Below are 20,170 nucleotides of genomic sequence, written 5' to 3'. Positions count from 1 at the left end.
ATGCCAATGTGACACAAAATCTAGTTTGTTAGAATAAGCATTCATCAGCATGTATTTTTGTTTTTTAGATGTGTAATGAGGCTAGCCTGGTCCTAACCGGACTCTTGTACATTTCATTTGTACAGAGAGTCTGGCCTCGCTCCATTGACAAGCGTTGACTTCCTTGTAGACAAGTAGTCTGTTTAAGTTTAAAACTATTGGATCTGCCCAGAGCCACTCTGATCTGCCATAACCAATCGCTAGCGTTCGCCTTAGCCAATTCCTTCACCACTACTGTAACAGAGGTAGCTGCCGTAGCAGGAAAATCAAACTGTTCCCGAACCCGTGGGGAGGAGGGCCACAACATGATGGCCACCAACAAAACTCAGCAAAACTTGTTCTTGCTCTGGCTTTAGCTTATGGATATTCGGCAGCGTTGCCACAACGGACCCAATGGCTTTGCTCGCATCTTTCTCCGCCGCCATTACGGAACTACAACACAAACTAGCGCACGACAGCCACTCCCTCTGTTCGCTGATTGGCCGGTAGAAAATTAACCGGAGATCTGACTTACTTACCTCATGGCCAGACCTAGCACAGAAGCAAAATCAAAATTGAGCGGAAGTAGGAGGGCAGAGCCAGGCTATAATGAGGCACCATATTCATGTATTTAATCAAACTCACAATTAGATTTACATAAATATCTTGAGTATTCATTTCAATAATAATACAAAAGTATACAATAACAATAAGAACAGACACAATTAAACTAACAATTAAAAAGGTAAGTTTTAGGCCCATTTTTTTAATGGCCAAGCGAAGGAGCATTTTTGATGGAAACAGGTAGGTAGTGAGTATCACTCCTTAGGAGCATTGCATGAGAAAGCCCTTCCACCCATGGTTTTTTATTTACAGAGGCTGGTACAGAGTGATAGAGTCAGCTGTTGTTGTGCTTATGTGCTGAGGTTTTTGTCTGTTCCCACACTGTACTCCTCTAGGAGCATTGTCTGGGTGTTGCCTTTTTCTCTCCTCCTCTCTCCTCATGTTATGCTGTAACTTTCTAGTTGGTGCCGAAATTGGCTGCCTAGGTAGGCTCTCCTGCCAAAGTAAATTCCTTGTCTGTGCAAACTTTCATGGCGAATAAAAACCCATTCTGATTCTGATTCTGACCGAAAAGGGAGGGAGTATGAGGTGTATCCAGATCACAAATATAAACTGGGTCCAGCCCATGCACTGCTTTGAAAGTTCACGTCATCATTTTTTAAATCAATTTGAGATTAGACTGGCAGACAGTGTAATTTAGAGATAACAGGGGTAATGTACTGATGTGAAGATGAGTGGGTCAGGATGCAAGCAGCTGAATTCTGTGTGTACTGTAGTTGGCCGGCAGACCTACAAAAAGGGAATTACAATAATCAAGCCTGGATTAAATTAAGGCGTGAATTAGCCTTTCAGGCAGAGAGAGAAAAGGCCTGACACAGGTAAAATTTCTGAGATGGAAAGATTTTACTTTGGTAATGTTTTCTAAATTGGCAAAACAGAGTTGTGCATCATAGAGTACACAGAGGTTCCGCCCTTGGTTCGCAGGAGTAATTGGGCAGTCATCCACAGACAACGTTTCAAGTTATTACATTTGTTGACAGCAGTCGGAGTGCCAATTAAAACAGTTCCCGTTCCACATGATTCCTCCAGGTTTTGATTTCCAGCAAACAAGCAGAGAGTGTTGAGGATGCTAGTGAACAGTCCGGCAGAGTGCTGATATAAATCTGGGAATCATCAGCATAACTATTATAACCTAGCCCAAACCTCTGAATAATCTGTCCAAGAGGCAACATATAGATACTGAACGGGGTAGGACCCAGGACTGACCCCTGCAGAACACCCTGACGCATTTGAACAGTCTGGGATAATGAGGAATAAATGTATTGTTTAAACATAGCTAGGTCAGGAGGTCATCTCAGATATCTGTCATTCATCTCCCTGTCATCAGATTTGAAACCCAAGCTCAAATTTGACCATAACCTGTTCCACTGTAGCAAATACCAGTTGAGTATCATGGGAAAAACAATTAATCATTGGGATGAGACCAAGGTGAGAGAGGTTTGTTGTCATAAGTATGGGTGTTAAACTGTAAAACAAGCAACTTCAGGAAGGATAAATGCATTGTGATCCCATGCTAAGAAGGAAGTATACGTAACAACCAACTTCTTATGGAACACCAATTCTTAAGCCAATTACTGGTCCCAAAGGCAATGGTACCAGACACTCATCCGTTTTAATGCACTCTCAAACATGGCCATCTAGTGACAACTGCCTGTAACTGTTTCAAAGCATAACCTCCACATGTCAACATGACAATGGGCCTATAGAGACACTCCTGGGTAATATTTTTGTATATATAATTAGGTGTGCCCACATGTTTAGGGCAAACATTAAGTCAGATTATGTTAATGTTTAATCATACAATTGTATTACTGTATGTGCAAATATCTTACATATTTACACTGCTCATGCGCAGCAATTGCAATCTATGAAAACACATTTTACATTTAGCAGACGCTCTTATCCAGAGCGACTTACAGGTACAGGGACATTCCCCCCGAAGCATGTAGGGTGAAGTGCCTTGCCCAAAGACACAACATCATTTGGTTGGCATAGTTGGGAATCGAACTAGCAACCTTCTGATTACTAGCCCGATTCCCTAACCACTCAGCCATCTGACTCCCATACAAAAAGAACCCAAACAATTATCTCAGTCATATCTCTTTTATATATTCTGATTAACTTTTGTATTGTATTAATGTGCCTCTCATGCCTAGTTAACATCAACCTTTCAATGGCCTTAATGTTCAACTCAAAAACACTTTCAACTCTCAGTCATAAAGATCCAACAGATACTGGTAGAGGTAATGGCAATGTTAAAAAGAGAGTAACTTCAATTGTATTCATTATAATTAAATTATTTTACTTACTTACTTTCACTATTTACATATTACACATTTGGTTACATTTAAATTACATAGTTACATTACAATATTATCTTACCCTAATCACTTCAGTTAAATTCAACAGTAATGTTAACAGGCTCCCAGCACCAGGCTCCACCTGTGAATTCAACCCACAAACATTTAAGTGCTTGGAACTCATCTCAGAATAGATTTGACGGCAGAATTACATGGTGTATGGTATTCCCCTGATAGTAGTTCATGGTAATTATAGCGTAAGCTGCACCAGAGTGCCAGAATGGTGGGTTTAGGAGAACATGATGGCTTATCTGCAAATCACAAACTCCAAAGTGCAAGCTGACAGAACTGAGGTATTTGATTGTCAGACATGCTTAGCTGGCAAGTTGTAGCATTGATAGGATCACAGCCATAGTCAGAATTAATGGCTGCTACACATTTATTGTTGTTTATGAGTAAAGAATACACAGACATTTGTGAGCATTTGTTCCCTTTTTTTATTTATATTTTTATAACTTGGTTTGACTAAAAGTGACTGTAGAACTCCAACTCAACTCTTCCAAACAAGTAAATAAGGAGTCAACAAACAACAAGCAAACATTGCTTATAGGTGTAATGTGTAATTTATCTTTAACTCCTGTGTGAAAATCTGGTTGTCAGAAACACAAAGAAGAAAAAATAGCTTTGTGTGTAAATATCAGTTCTGTTCACAAGATAATTAGGGATTCAAGTTACTGTATGACCTCATGATGGTACTTGATAGATTGATGGTTGAGTGCTCTGTACAGCTTTAGCTTGAGGGCTAAGTAAACCAATAATGAAGTCACACTTAATAATATGTTTGTTTATCTGTTTTAGCTAATGTCGGTTTCTTTTACTTGTGGAAAACAGGTTTGACTGAATACCAGTGAGTTTGTACCTTTGCACTGGACAAAATGGAATGTACTGGAGCCTACTTATTCCTGGCAACAACCAGAATTCTTAACTACCGAGTACTGACAGGTATTTAACCCAACTTCAAATTTAGGGAAGACCCAAAGGGGGTTTGTCTTAGCATATACAGAAAACAAATAACCTCAAACTGAGATGTCTGAAATGTTCAGAGATATTCATGCATTTAAACAATATTGAAGAAATTCGTAAACCTCATGTCACAGATAAGTGATCACACGGCACCAACTTGGACATGTTACAGAAAAATTGGTGTGTTTGGTAATGTAAACAAAGCGTTTGAATCTTCTTTTCTACATTTCAATTTAATTTAAAAGCGTTTGAGATCGTTTCACTAAGTGTGGTCTATTCCATACCAAAATAATGTATATTTTTTCTTAACTAGCCTATTTATAGTATTACTGTCAATTTAAGATGACATCGGCTGTAAACAACGTAAACAAGACAGACTTAAACGTGCAAATGAAATTATAGGCATTGTCTATTGTAGCCTACCACATGTGGTTATTTGGCGCATCACAGAAAACGCATTCCAACTATTTTGAATTTTGTCTCGAATGCGAAAGTTGAAAGGACGTATTGCGTTGCAGCTCGCCATTGGTTTGGTCTGGTCACGTTGCTTATACATATTAATTAGCGGCCATATTAGTCAACCCCTCTCTTTCATTCGGTTGAGACAAAGTAAGATACATGCATGCGCTTTGTAGCTTTATTGCCTTTTTATCCTATTCCACTGCTTGGCATAATATTATTTTATGTTTACTTGCGCCTGTTGGAGACAGGCAGCTTTTGTAACCTCTGTCTAGGTTAGCTGAATCCTGATACGTGTATTTCACATGTAGGCTATCTTTCAGCTAACCAAATTTGGCGCATGTGTCGGTCATTTTTCGCACGTAAAAGGCCTATATATGCATTTTACAGGTTACCCGATTCTGTATATCATTTTAACCTCTATCTAAATTGTCCATTTGTTTTTCCAGTTTTAATTAGCCTTTCTGCTTTACAATGGCGACCGTAACTTCAACTCCGGCCGGCCAGAGAATAAGCACCCGCTCTACTGCCGGTAGCACTCCGTTGAGCCCCACGAGGATATCCAGGTTGCAAGAGAAAGAGGAATTATGCAATTTGAACGACCGTCTTGCAGTCTACATCGATAAAGTCCGGAGTCTCGAGTCAGAAAACAGTGTTCTTCACCTCCAAGTTTCTGAGAAGGAAGAAGTAAGAAGCAGGGAGCTTACTGGGTTAAAATCACTGTATGAAACCGAGCTCGCAGACGCCAGAAGATCTCTTGATGACACCGCTAAAGAACGCGCGAGGCTTCAGATTGAATTGGGAAAGATCAAATCCGAACATGAGCAGTTACTGCATAAGTAAGTCACTGCATAATTTATTTTAAAACACGTGTATTTGCCAGTTGATATTAGTGCCTTGATATAGGAATTGCAATATTTGTATCCGATTGATGCAACTTCGGAGTGACGGCGGTGTCGAATTGTATGTGATTAAATTGTAGTTTTTCGCGCAAGTCCAGTGACTAGTAACATTGTAAACGACCAAAGCGCCAAATCAAGTGTGTGGAGCAGAACATATATACATAGTAAATGTACAAAGAATGTTGGGATCTAGATGGGTTTTCGAGACATGTACTTTTTTCAAGTACATGTCAACTCTTCCATGTACATTTCAATTTAAATATTTAGATTCGGTCACAGAGTTGTTTATAGGTAGCGAAATAAAAGCTTTCGTGAGACTGACTTTTCCAAGAGCCACACCTATTTTGATAGTATGGGGGAGGGGCGCCCACCTTAATTCTTGACCGTTGAATGGATTTTATAACGTCACTGCAAGTTGAGCTAGTTTGAGTAGTAGACTCATCCATTGCTCATAGTCACTACTTTTATGCATAGCCGTTCTCATTCCAACTTTAGATTGTGCTTTCGATTAAAACATTTATAATTTAAGCAATATAAGAAATGGTAGTGATTACCAACCTCATGAGTTTTTTCTTTACAATGCGTTCTTTTTGTTTGAGGTAGCGCAATGTATTTGGGCTTGGTCAGTTAACTCCAAATTTCCTGTAAGTAAGTCAAGGAATTCTGTTTTTACTCGGCCCCAGAGCTGTCAAATATTTCAGTCATAGTCGGCAGCGGAAGACTGGAATGAAGTTAAGTTTATAAATGCTCTGCCGTTCCTAAAAGCCACTTACTAATCCCAAACTTTAGGACTCACTCTACCCTCCGACTCTTTATGTTTCAAATCAGAGATGGGTAGATTAATTGAATGAAACATTAGGTTTATGAAAGACTGCACTCAAGCTTCATTTAGCATTTTTACTTGAATTATACAATACAGATAAGGTGTTCATGGGACATCACCAAGCAGATGAATGGACTGTTTTAACTTCATTTTAGGTACATATTGTATTGGCCATTCACATGTCTTTTTCTGATTTAGATTTTAGCAGTAGTATCCATACATTTCTATCCTCATGTAGTGTCTGATACATACATGGTCAATAACATATTTTGAAGTTAAGTCTGTTTCTCGGCCAATGCCTCCTGCCTGCTTCAGATTTAAAGTTTCTAGTTGTATATATTAGTAGGCTGGTGAATGTTTACCAGTCATCGTGTAAAATGAACAGTTTTTTTACCTTTTGTCACCAAGATGTACGCAGTTGTTTCACACACAAAAGCACAAGGACAGAACATCTTGGTCTAATGGTGTCTCAAAACATCTGTTAAGTGGAATGATTTGCTCACATGCAAGTGATCTAGTGGCTTTGCACAGCTATGCATATGTTTATCTTTGGGACATGGAGTACTTCTAACTTTGAACTTACTTTAGGGTAACCACTTTCCTTGTGAGTTTCCTACATATTGGTAACTTACAAACATTTTCAATTGGCGTAGGTGAATGTTTTCTAATGGACCAGTTTATTTCCCCCCTCTACATGTTGCGGGCTAGTCTGTGAATAGTGGATTAGTGGATATTGCCTCTAATGTGAAGTACCTAACTTGACCAACATGATTGAGGAAGATTGTAGTAAGCAGTTTGATTGACTAAAGCACACACTCTACACCTGTTGTGAGATTCAACCAAACAGGTGGCTTTTTATTTGGAACTACTCCAGCCATTACCAAAACATGTGCTCCACTGACCCTAAATGGTTTCTTGTCGGACGACTAACTACTTCTAAGTCAATATTTTGGAGGCGGTTTTCTTAACAGATAGGAAAACCTCTTGAATGGCAGAATGCTTAAAACGATGAAAATTTGGGAAACCTGTTTGTTTGAATGAAATGTGAATGTAGAGTTGTTTACGAACCTCAGTAAATTGTAGGTCCATCATGGAATCTTTGAGTGACTCAGATACACCATTCTTTTTCAGTTCTTGTTAAGCAAGTTGACATGGGTGTTAATGCAATTGTTGCACATAGTTCAAGTGATATGGTGCTGCTAGGTTTGATATTGCTTGCTAGGCTGCCCTACTATGTTCACAGAAGAGTATCATGTATAGATTGATGAGTTGGGGACAGTTAGTAAGGCAAGTGGGAGTTGGGACGACCTGAAGCAAAGAGGCTTTTCACAGCAGAGTTACAAGGCAGCTGCAAGATGTCACTGTTGTGTACAGTTTTCTCAAGATGAGGCAGCTGTTCAACCAGTTTCCAACAGAAAATGGTCTTTTGTCTACAATGGGAGTTCGGCTAGTAGCTGCATGTGCCTAAAAACCTGTTGCATTGGTCGCCTTCTTTCTATACCGATTCCTTTTTGTTTGTCACTTTTTTCCTGGTGTTACATGATTCTCACCATCGGTATGTTTTGACTGTGACATAGTTTGAAATACTCTGCTAAGTAATTTAGATTCACCAAGGAAGTGAAGGTTGTGAAATATGTTACCATCCGAGTGTGCTTACAAGTAGGGCTGCAACTAACGATTATTTTAATAATCGATTAATCTGTCAATTCATTTTTCGATTAATAGATGAATCGGATAATTAAACAAAAAAGCATTAATTTCCAACCCTTTATTCAAAAGCAGAACGGAGAGTGCAAATTCACAGTGCAAAAAATCTTCAGAATGTGCACAAACAGGCACACAATTTTGAAAAAGTTATTAATATTAGCGTGGATTTAATGCTATTTTCCAAGATGAGCAATTTATTTGAGTTTTGTTTAAAATGTAATTGAAAGGTTGTGGATGTAGGCCAGACTTATTAGAATAATCTGGTGTATATTTAAGACTTTTTGACACAATTTTGAAAAAAGTTAAGATTTGCGAGGATTAAGCTATTTTCAAAGATTAGTGATTTTCTATCATTTTATTTGAAACTTCATTGAAAAAGTAAAGGCTGTGGAAGTATACCAGACATTGTTAAGATACTCTGGTGTCTGTTTGAGGTTTTATATTCCAAATGTTTTTTTTCAAAATTGTATGGGTTTTCACCCGGTCCCTAACGCGATGCTGCAAAGTAGCGTGTTCCGAATGTGAGACGAATGTCGAACATGAAACTAACTTCACCTCGGTCAATTAACACACTGTTTCGATGTATTTAGTGTGAAATGCTCCCACACCTTGGATGACTTGGGTCGTACTGATTTCTCTGCCTCCGCCATGTGTTTCAGAACAACGTTACTCAACAACGTCTCTCCGATGGCCTTTCCTCTACCTCCGCTCCGCGCTCAACGAAACTTTTTTTTTTTATACTCAAACATCTCCGCGACATATTGAGTGGCGTAATAATTGCGCGACACAACGAATCGATAATGAAATTCGTTGCCAACGCTTTTAATAATCGATTTTAATCGATTCGTTGTTGCAGCCCTACTTACAAGGAAACATGTTCTTGACACAGTATGATTTTCAACTCATGAAACTGAAAAGGTTGTCATTTTTTCCCATCATTAGAATTCTTGGACATGGCAGCTTGCAGGTTCAATACCTTTTCCTTCCCCCATGTTTCTTGCAACTGTGTGTGAAATAGAAGACATTCTCTATGCATTCCACACATACTGTGCTCGCCCTAGGCACCACTACAACTCAACCATACCTCGTGCTCCCAAGCAAATCTGAGGAGTCAGATGGCTGAGCGGTGAGGGAGTCGGGCTAGTAATCCGAAGGTTGCCAGTTCGATTCCCGGTCATGCCAACTGACGTTGTGTCCTTGGGCAAGGCACTTCACCCTACTTGCCTCGGGGGAATGTCCCTGTACTTACTGTAAGTCGCTCTGGATAAGAGTGTCTGCTAAATGACTAAATGTACAAATGTACATGTACAAATCTGGAAAAAAGTATTTGCTTTGCAGTCAAGAAGGGGCATCCCAATGAAGAACTTAAAAGCTATTCATTTCAAAAGCAGCGGCGGTGTACGTAAAGTTAACACAAAGTTGTGCAACATATATTAAAGTATTACTGTTCAGAGTGTGGTTGAAAATCAGGTGCGCTACTATATGAAATGAAGATACACTTGTAAAAAGTAAACTTTGTATATCTCCCAACACCAGCTATGTTACCAATGGTAACATTTTGCTCGCTCCATATGATGAGAACCACTGTTTTCAATTGCTCAATCATGCTTTCAGTCTTTTTGCACAGTTCCCATAACATAATATGCAGACATGCATGTATGATTGAACACGAACAAACTGAAATGGACACAGACCATACCAAGGCCATACCGGTTGACCCCCTGACCTGGCAGCATGAAAACACATTCTCACACAAATAAATTTATGATGAACTTTGACAGTTGCGGGAACCAGTTGTCTTTCATAAATATGCATTCAAATATGAATATATTATCTTAATTTCAATGTTCGTTGACTGATGAAATTAAACCTATAATTGCCACCTAAACCTTCTGAATGCACTCATTTTAATTGCATTGACAATGTTCACGCTTTTACTCTTCCTAGCCAGGGAAACGTATGGCATCACTGTGTTCTGTGTCGGCCATGGTACAGAGGAAAGTCTCATCTGGACCCTCACCAGGGATGAGCCTCTTCAAAACACCCAACAAAAAAGTCATATCCTGTTTCCCCCCCATACCCCACAGAGCAGTGACTTGAATTTATGGGAAATGCAGACTAATGACACTAGCTGTTAAATTATTACAGGGAATGTCCAGATGTTTAAAAGGACTTATGGTTGGTGATGTTGTTTTTTTTAAACTATGTATTGAAGGGATGTTAAACTTCTGGTCGGATTTTAGGTCTAAAAGCCAGTGGGAGGCATTTTTAAACAAACTATTACAATGTACATACTGAAAATAATTAGTTCTGTGGCATTACATCTTTACCATGTTACCAACAATGGCACAAACTTCACAAGTATGCATAAATGTTCCTTATTTGACTGGACTTCCTTTGTATAATAGTGTAGATCAGATATGATATCACTACACAAACACCCCCCTCCTACAAGTAGCAGGTGACTTCTCAGACGTTCACAACAGGCACCCCCACCACCCTTTAAAACCCCTTAAATCTCCAACCTAAGCCTTACCACCACCACCACCACATTCTACATCATAAATACACATATAAACAGCATGGCTTCTACAGTCAGTACCAAGTCCTGTTCCTTTGCCTCCTCTCCCTGTAGCTATGCAAAAAAGGACTCTGAGGCGGCTGGAGCCCAGGCCAGGCTGAAGGACCTGGAGGCCCAGGTCAACACCAAGGAGGCCGTGCTGGCCACTGCTCTTTCCGAGAAGAGGGCCCTGGAGGCCAGCCTGGCCGACCTGCAGGGACACATCCAGGAGGTGAGAATGGCAACATTATTGGACTGGCAGTTATCACCCGAGGCGCAGACTTTTAAAGACTTAATGACTGCTTAGAAAATATGTTGATCTGGGTGTTATGTGATTCCCATGCAGTAATGCTTAAAGATGTTTTCAGATTGTGTTGTGAAAAGCACATTTTCGAGCATGCATAGGTTTTGAGTTACCAGTAGAGGGCAATCTAGCTTCATCCATCCATTCACTAACTACATTCATATCTAAATCCTTAAATGATCATCTGTCTAAGGAGATGAAAATATGAAGATATTATAATATTGACTCACCGGTAGATTCATCTTCATAATAATCCAGATTAAAATAAACAAATGCTACCGTACCTTGGCTTCATCATGTAAAACCAGGGCTACGCATCTTCTGAGCTTGCCTTGTTTTGGTTCCACAGCTGGATGCTGGTCTGACCTCAGCAAAGAAGCAGCTGGGCGATGAGACGCTGCTCCGCGTGGACCTGGAGAACCGCTGCCAGAGCATGTCTGAGGAGCTTGAGTTCCGCAAGAATATGTTCCAGGAGGTACATTTCCCCGACCTTCACAAATTCACTTTGATTACTGTGATGTCAACGCAAACTAGTTTAATTCAGCCAGTCTAGCTTGTCATTTAGTATACTGTATAATATCAGTCAGTTGCGTAATACTACAAACATAATGTAGTGTTATTTACCTCAGCTAGTCCTTGCATGGCTCAGTACATCGGTAGCCCTCTAGTGTGTAAGGCTTACGATAGACTGGACAGATGCATCACCTTTTAGGTCCAGGACCTTCTCATGCTGACATTTACAGACTTCAGATTATGGGCTGCCTCCGTTGATATGATGGTGATGGGGTGACCTGTGCCCCTCCCCCGGGGGCAGACTCCCATTGTTCGTAGGGTAGCTTATCTGATTATGTCTATTGATGGGTGCCCTGACTGAATGACTGCACTTGCTGACCTGAAACCATCACCACCACAGTAGACTGTCTCGCTTCCTCCATCATGCTGTGACACTTGTCTGGCTGTGAGCCATTTGTTGTTGGGTCGTGTGACATTCCCATGCCAATAAGTCACATTTGTTGTTTTTGTGCAAGGTTGTGTGTTGTGATTGTATTCGATTTTTAGCTGTGACTAGCAGCTCTCTATTGCTCGGTTGATTGATTGGTCCACAATAATTGTATGCGTGAACGCAGTCACAACTATTGCGAATGTTAAGTATTTTCCAAATTATTAGGTCATTGTTATGTGAACATTTTATAAAGGGACTTACATCAAATCAGCTGAATTATTTATGATTTATTTGGCTAGGCCAAAAGTTGCCTTGGTGATGGTAAAACACACTTCCTGTGGTGTAGTCTGTAGACGCTGCCTTCATCACACAACTTAAATCCTAGCTAAAAGAAGTGTGTCGTTTCTGAAATGTGCACCTCATTCTCCAATAAATGTTTTGCCTTTTGTTCCGTCCTAAGCATGCATGCATCCTCATCAAATCACCTCCGTTCAACAGTGGACGTTCGTATTCAGGGATTTATACACCTTGCCATACGTTCTTTGTTCCAGTTCCTCAACTTTGTACCACTAGTGAGTGGTTTAACCCCAGACCCTTCTGTCTGCTGTGCTCCAGGAGATCAAGGACACGCGGCGTAGGCATGAGACTCGTCTGGTGGAGGTGGACTCCGGGCGCCAGATGGAGTTCGAGTTCAAGCTATCCCAGGCCCTCACCGAGATGAGAGCCCAACATGACGAGCAGGTCAAGCTCTACAAGGACGAGATGGAGAGCACCTACGTAGCCAAGGTGAGGGGACCGATGTTATCAAAACCGCACACCCAAGCTGTGAAAAGCCTGTGCACGTATACATGCAGCTTGAACAAACAAGTGCAGACGCCTGTCATTTTAAGTGTGGTAGACTGTTCTCTTTAGAAGTAACTTTAAGCCAACATTGAGTGGAAGAATTAACTTGACACTGTTGTCAATGGTTGCATTCATTGTGTGTGTGTATAGATTTGAGCAACTTAACAAAATGTTCAGCAAAAAATGAAGGAAGGCAATGTACAAACACTGTCTTTGAAGACTTCTCCTTTGTCTGGCCAGAAGCCGCCCTTCACCCATCAGAATCACTTCCTCATCGAAAGGTGTCGAAAATATCTTGTTTGACCCTGGTTTATATCTCTCCCAACTCCACCCATCTTTGTTTTTCTGTCTAAATGGATCAGTTGGAGAACGTGCGCCTGTCATCGGAGATGAACAGCTCGTCGGCCAGCATGGCCCGTGAGGAGCTGAGGGAGTCGTCCCTGCGCATGGAGAGCCTGGCTGCGCAGCTGGCTAGCCTGCAGAAAGAGGTAATGGCCTGCCGACATACACCACTGGGTAAATGTAGACACAAGTTTGGTAAAATGGTGACAATGACGGGGTTAGGAAATAAATTATGGTTTTCAAAGAATTCTGTATGAAGTCATGTGGAGCAGATATTCTCATTTGTGTGGTCACTGCTTTGAATGTTTCAGACTAATGTGTGTCAACCACAATGGGGGAGCTATTCCATGCTGATTGTCAGGAAAGTCAATCAAAACTGAGATTGGGGGCATTGCTTTGTAGCCTGTAATGGCATAATAACTAATGATACTACTAGGCCAGTTTGTCCGCGGATCCTTAGTCTTAAATTCCGTAATGTAAAAAAGTCCTTGCCTTAAAAATGCAACTGAGACGAATATTTTCACTCATTTCTTTTTTGAAATCGTCTTCTCAGGCTCTTTTGCAGAGATCGAGCCTTTTATGCACCCTTTTCGTAAGTCCACATTGCACAGCGTTGTGACGTGGGTTCCGGTGTAAACTTAGTTCCGAGTTTTACAATTTTCTTACAATGGGGATCAAAGCTTTCAGTGCAGTCACTGCCTAATGTTTAGTCAGCTACTCAGACTTGTATACAAAAATACATTTTCAAAATGGTCTTAAATTTCACTGCATGGTATTAAAGTCTTAAATCCAACTGTCCTAAACCTGCAGATACCCTGTAGACATTATACACGTTATTTTTATAGTTAACCATTTGTTAGCACCGTGTCACATTAACCAAAACGATATTATTTAAAATAATGGTTAATGTAATAACAGAACTGACTAGGTACTATTTACAAGTTGTGAGTGTCGTAAGTGGTCACCAGCAAGTTCTGACTTGCCCCAGGAGAGATACTAATGGGAAAGTAAAAAGAGTTCTTAGATGAATATACATTTGGATCAAAAGCAAATGCATATCTTCAAACTGTGTAGTTCTTTAGCATCAAAACATCCCATCCCAGTTCTAGAAGGAAGATTTAGAAGGCTGACGTCCCTCCCCCCCCCCCCAATCCTTTTTTATAGACACGTGGCTGGCAGGATCGCATTGGGGAGCTGGAGGCGGCGCTTGCTCAGGAGAAGGACGCTGGTCGCCGCATGCTGGGCGAGAAGGAACGGGAGATCGCAGAGATCCGCGCCAAGATGCAGCAGCAGCTGGATGACTACGAGCAGCTCCTGGATGTCAAGCTAGCGCTGGACATGGAGATAAACGCCTACCGCAAGCTATTGGAGGGCGAGGAGGAGAGGTGAGGAGATTGAACACACCCCACACGGGCCAATGCATATAGGAAGCAACTGGAGCAGGCGTGGATGGGAGGGAAATAAGACATGCACAATGCGTAGAAGAGGCTGCTTACGAAAGGTTGGAGTTTGTAGAGGCAGGAGCAGGCACATAGACATAACCCATTGCCTACAGGAAGTTACAGAGTAGGGATGGAGGCACTGTGGACAGACTTGGAAACACGCACACACAACTTTGCAGAGTGACTGATTGAGAACATCCCAATGTGTATCTAACATCCACTTGACCTTCACCACCCCCTCCCAACTCCCCAGACTGCAGTTGTCCCCCAGCCCATCGTCCCGGGTGACCGTCTCCCGGGCATCCTCCAGCAGCCGCAGCATACGCACGGCACGGGGCAAGAGAAAGCGTGTGGACGTGGAGGAGCGCGAGGCAAGCAGCTCAGTTTCCATCTCCCACTCAGCCTCTGCCACTGGGGCTGTGTGTGTGGACGAGCTAGACACTGATGGGAAGTTCATCAGGCTGCATAACACCGGCGATGAGGTGAGGCACACCAGGGCACTTGTGAGGGGTCTGGCTTGGGCGTAACTGTCGATTGGCAGTGGCCAAATGTCTGGGTTGAGTTTTTAGTGTATCTTGTACAGATTGTGTTGTACATGAGCATGTTGTGCTTACGTGACTTTTTTTTGTACTGTCGAACGATCGTGTGGGGACTCGAGGGCGCTGACCAGGGTGCTGATCCCCCGCAATTCTATCTATATATAGATGTATATATTGTTACGCCTCGCTACGCCACCCAACTCACGCCCGGGGTCTCACGAATTTGCATAGGCTACGTGTGCGGAGAACACACGCTTGGCTACGAGTTAGTCGGAGGCTCCCTCTTGGGAAGGAATCTCCGCACCCAACCAAACCACGATGTCAGACGTTCACCGGGCCTCCAAACACAACCTCGAGATCTTTTTTAGCAGCAAATGTTTATAGGCCCTTTTTTGGGCAACACATCATAGTTTATCGATCACTTATTCCTTGGCTACGTTTCCCTCCCGGTTAACGCCCTTCCCACCCGATAACAAAAAAACGTTCAAGGGCTCTCGCCCGCCCTTATTCCCCCCGTTAGTTTATCTGTGAGACGCAACACTGCACCTATTGAGAGAGTATATGTGTCTGAACAGACGAACACTTCAAGACCCTGTTTTGCGTAAACACCAGCTGGGTAGTATCCATGCCTAAATGACTGGTCGCGATTCCCGGGGAACTCACCTTAGTCTAGGCGTGGGGCGCTGAGTGGATCTCTTGGTCTCGAGCGAGGGGCGCACAAATGGGCGGTAGGGCAACGACTGTCTTTTCAAATTTTTATTGGAACAGAAACAAAAGTGTAAAAATAAAATAAAAAAGGAAGCTAACCTCCCTTACTAAGGCCGACAAAGAAAATAAGAAAACACGGACCCTGGGTCACTAGTAAAACAGCAAGTAACAGATGGTCAGTACAACTGACAAAAAGAAGCTCTTTGCTAAATCAGGCACAGGTGGACACAACAAAAAAAACAGGCTCAGAAAAAACCTTGACTGCTCGACTCAAGAAGTACAGAGAAAGTATTTTCACCCCCAACTTTCATTCTTATATCTTTCAATACGGGATGGCCCTGTCTAGACTTTGGGCCATACATGACGCAGGTATCTGTCTATTACACACGTTTCCTGTATTCTCCAAAAGGTCAAATGTGGTTTTATCTATGCAAGCATTTCCTAACTACATCCTCTGCATCTGTCATACTGAAACATTCTGCCTTAAACTTCTACACATTAGCAATTCCACATATCCATTTTAAGATGCACATCTACAATGTATTTAAAATTCAAAAAAGGTTAAAAAAAAGGTTCCAAAACATTTGCAAGCTATTTCTTAATATTCTTTAAAACATCATGCAAGCACTTTCTTAAAAAACATTTGCCAATGCATATTCTTTCTAATAAAACACATGCGTATGCTAGAGATCAAAACTTCTCTTAAACACCAATCTTGGTATATGTATGCACGGAAAAATGCTAAACCTTTATATATGTATGCAAGCATCTACAACTTTTTAATGCACAACTTGGATATACGTATGCACAAAGTCAAACACATTTGCCAAATGCACACTTCATTAATAAGCATTATTCTTATTTATTTTTTTCTCTAAAAATTGTTTCTCCAAAGTCCATCAAAACGAAGGCTCCTTTAGGGGCGTTCGACAGTACTTAGTTGCTAAAATAATGATGCATGATGTATATACTGTTCCTATAATACCATGTACTGTTTTCTTTCCAGGACCAAGCCATGGCGGGTTATGAGTTGACCAGGACCATTGGAGAGGCCTCTGCCACCTACAAGTTCACCCCGAAATATGTTTTGAAGGCTGGCCTGAAAGTCACGGTGAGACTACATGCAATGTACAAGGCACAATATTGTGTCACAATTGTCTTTTCCCATTTTGCTCAAATAGTTTTTCCTAACACTTGTCTCCTTTGGCCTTGTCTCAGCTGTGGGCATCCAATGCCGGGGTGAGCTCTAGCCCCCCCTCAGACCTGGTGTGGAAGGCCCAGCCGTCCTGGGGGACTGGGGAGGATGTCCAGGTGGTGCTGATCAACCCTCAGGGAGAGGTAGGAGCCTCAACACACAGAACCTCTTCCTACTTGCATACATAGTCTTACACACACCGCAGAAACCTAAACTATCAATTGGCTGGTTGATATTTTGCCTATTCACCAATGTATGACCTTTTGAATGAAACCCTGATATTTAAGGTTATGCATAGAAATGGGGAAACCCCTTCAAAGCTGATGCCAAGACTATTACAAAAGTGTGACAGATGCACAGTGACAATCACACAGTCAGAGAGTGGGCACCATGTTGCTAGGTTGGGGCTGCTACTAAAAGTACAGTAGTTCACTGACTGGGAGAGGGGAAAAAAGCTGCAGTGTCTTCCATGAGGCACCAGAGGGTGTCTGGGTTCTACTTTTCATACCTCCTGAACTCTCATAAACTGAGCATCTCAACTACATTTCACATCAGTGATTGTGAAGGAATGGAACACCTTAACCCTTGTGTTATCTTCGGGTCATTCTGACCCATCAGTCATTGTGACCCACCGTCGTATTGCGACAACTTTACCGCATACAAAAACAAAGTGAAGCATTTTCTTTTAACCGTTGGGCTGTCTCAGACCCCCCACATTGCGAAGGTTAAAATAAAATTATTTTTATTTGTTTTTGTATTGGGTAAACACAACGATGGTTTGTTATGAACCTTTGGGTCATGTGACCCGAAGGCAGCACAAGGGTTAAGAGAGCTTGAGGTTCAATTAAAGAGCTCCAGCAAGTTTGTAGAAGTAATATAATCCACCAACACAGCATATTGTACTATCCACAGGAAGTAGCTAGGAGAAGCACCACATACAACACAGCTATGGAGGAAGAGCCGGGCGAGGAAGAGGATGACGAGGGAGTGGAGGTCATTGAGGAAGACCTCTTCCATCAGCAGGTAAGCGGGCCAGGGAGGACAACCTGCTGCAAACTGCATTGATTTCTCAAAGCGATAAGCTAGAGTTGGTGAACCAGTAGAACCTTGCTCCATACAGCTAGCTCCAAGTTAGCTTTGCTTGCTGTGACGGACAACTCATCCGCACAGTGATACACTTTCCTGTTGCTTGTTTCCTTGTTACAGTTTTACCCATGTTAACATCCAGTTGCACCTTACACATTTCTTCATGTTATAACATTACAAATGACATGTACTCTTGTTTTATCATAACACATAACATTGCTTTATTAACTTTGGATTTCAGCAGTAGTTCTACCCTAGTTACCTAGGTTTTTATTTATAGGAAATGTCTTTTGAGAGGTGAATTCCTGACGCATTGTTATTCAGTGTTACATTATTGGATAATAGAAAAGTAGTTGAAGTGTTAAAATAATGTTCTTTTTTGGTATGGGGTGGTGTTGTGACGCCTCCTGTTTGCAGAGTGGGCTAGGTCAGCCATATCTGTTTGGGGGGGGGGAGCAGTTTCAGACATCCTAGTAGGTTGACATGCTGATGAGACTTAGGACTGTCTGTGCTTTGTTTCCTTTTTTTACTTTGTCTTTATCATTATGTTGAGTACTAAATCCTTATCTGCGCATCCTGCCTGAGTTGTCATCGTGCCTCCTTGGTTATCCCTTACAATTGGCCAACAAACCAATGAGAATGGAAAAAAGTTATTGTTGTATTTGTACAAGTGGCAGGCCAGTTGTAAACTAAATGTGTTGCTGTATCCCATAATAAATCTCAACTGTGTTGATTCCTGTTTTCAGGGAGACCCGCGTGCCACCAAGAGGGGCTGCTCCATCATGTAATCACACACCAGCAACACACTCAGCCAGCTTCCCACTCCTTCTAAACCAGTTCTAGCTGCCAACAAAACTACCACAGTACTATTTTTGTACCTTTTTAGTGTATTATAAGAACCGTAAGAATCTTTTTTTCTGATCTTAGTTTTTATGACTCCAAGATTGTAAAACTGCTTTTTTGGTACATTTTATTTTTGTGACATCACAATGTCATGATTTGCTTTTTTCGAAACCAAATTGTTTTACAGTCTAGAATGTTTTTTTGTTTTTGGCTTAACTTTTTACAGCTCTGTGAAGAAAGGCAGCTCGCAAAATAGTCTTTTCCTCAAGGTGCTGTGACTGTTTGTTTTACATGTGTACTCTTTTTAAAGATGAAACATTTTAAAAGCCTCTTTATAGGATGTACCGTTTTTAATATTGTAGTGTCTTGTCTCATGTAGTTACAGTCAATTTGCTCAAATTGTTGTGGTTTACTCTTCATATTGTGGGGGTATCAGTATTCAACTGAGAACTAGTTGCCATGTGCCTACATTTGTGTTTCCTTACAAGATGAAGGTTCAATTCATTGATTCAATAGTTCCGATACCTCCCCGCCTCCACACACAGAGAACAGTAATTTCTAACCTCTTGATTACCACTTTCTGGTCAGTACACCATGGCCATTCACTATTGCTAGTGCATTGTCTTGATTTGTCAAGATAAGGAATGTAATAAAACACTCAATTGAGACTAAACCAAGATGGCTTTTTGCTTAAATCTATTAAAACTCATTGGCTCCGATAACTTTTCTGAAAGAGTACAAACTATTTTGGTGGATACTTTTGTCTCAATTGGAAACAAATTCAAAGTGGACTTCGAGGAACTCAACATAAATAAATGTGTTTTCATGCTGGGTAAATACCAAGTACCTCTGCAGAAACAATACTCCATTGAACCTTTTTGTAGTCATTGGTGTTGGTCATAAGCATAGATTACTTAATTTCTTCAGATCATGGTTTTGAAAATTACCATTATTTACATATGGTAAAGGTGGCATGCATGCATTTTCTTCTGTAACCTCAATATTTTAATGACAAAATAAACAACAAATGTTGTTCTTTTGAGGTTTTAGAGTTTCAATGCTGTATTTTGTCTTCAACTTACTGACAGTACTGGTGGCACTTATTTCTCAGACTTGTGCCAAGGCCCATCTCTGAAGTTCACAAAATCAGAGATCATCTGCTATTGGAACTGGGAAGATGACAGACCATTTATAATCATAAAGTGGTTGGCACTGCCCTCTACACTGCTATAACATGAAAATAAGAGAGTAATTGGGTAGAAATAATTTCTGTTTAAGCCATGGTGTGTGTCCTGAGTTAAGTCTGGCAAAAATGTTGTGGACTTAAGACTTGTAATTGTAAAAAATATAACACGAGGCAATGTTAGGGTTTGGAAGTGTTTGATGATATTGCTTATACGATAGCCGTACAATAATTGAAGAGGTAGAAGGAAGGGATAATCACCAAAACTTTAATCAAACTGTCAAAAAAGTAATATTTAAACAAAATATGGTGAAAAACATAAATAT

General features: G+C 41.1%; 1 protein-coding gene across 3 annotated transcripts; it reads left to right on the top strand.

Moving 5' to 3' along the window:
• The first annotated feature begins 4,559 nt into the window (after window positions 1-4,559).
• lmnb1 (lamin B1) lies at window positions 4,560-20,088 on the top strand. 3 transcript variants are annotated; one of them, XM_067258083.1, is made up of 12 exons: window positions 4,560-4,574; window positions 4,874-5,263; window positions 10,492-10,648; window positions 11,070-11,195; window positions 12,279-12,449; window positions 12,869-12,994; window positions 14,013-14,233; window positions 14,544-14,772; window positions 16,544-16,648; window positions 16,756-16,875; window positions 17,645-17,755; window positions 18,565-20,088. In XM_067258083.1, the coding sequence occupies exons 2-12, from the start codon at window positions 4,899-4,901 to the stop codon at window positions 18,604-18,606; spliced, it is 1,773 nt and encodes a 590-aa protein (XP_067114184.1). In that variant the 5' UTR covers window positions 4,560-4,574; window positions 4,874-4,898; the 3' UTR covers window positions 18,607-20,088. The 3 variants fall into 3 exon arrangements, with proteins under 3 accessions (XP_067114184.1, XP_067114182.1, XP_067114183.1); XM_067258081.1 differs by lacking the exon at window positions 4,560-4,574 and adding an exon at window positions 4,603-4,731; XM_067258082.1 differs by lacking the exon at window positions 4,560-4,574 and adding an exon at window positions 4,648-4,699.
• The last annotated feature ends 82 nt before the right edge of the window (window positions 20,089-20,170 follow it).

The sequence above is a fragment of the Osmerus mordax genome, chromosome 20 (assembly GCF_038355195.1).
Source record: "Osmerus mordax isolate fOsmMor3 chromosome 20, fOsmMor3.pri, whole genome shotgun sequence".
NCBI classification, from domain to species: domain Eukaryota; kingdom Metazoa; phylum Chordata; class Actinopteri; order Osmeriformes; family Osmeridae; genus Osmerus; species Osmerus mordax.
This window is presented reverse-complemented; position numbering and strand designations above follow the sequence as displayed.

What these genes read in the sequence shown, in the direction of transcription:
- lmnb1 (XM_067258083.1), top strand. Translation starts at nt 4,899, where the DNA reads ATGGCGACCGTAACTTCAACTCCGGCCGGCCAGAGAATAAGCACCCGC. An exon ending in TGCAGGGACACATCCAGGAG is followed by an intron (nt 10,649 to 11,069) that starts GTGAGAATGGCA and finishes TTGGTTCCACAG; the next exon opens with CTGGATGCTGGTCTGACCTC. An exon ending in TTGGAGGGCGAGGAGGAGAG is followed by an intron (nt 14,234 to 14,543) that starts GTGAGGAGATTG and finishes CCAACTCCCCAG; the next exon opens with ACTGCAGTTGTCCCCCAGCC.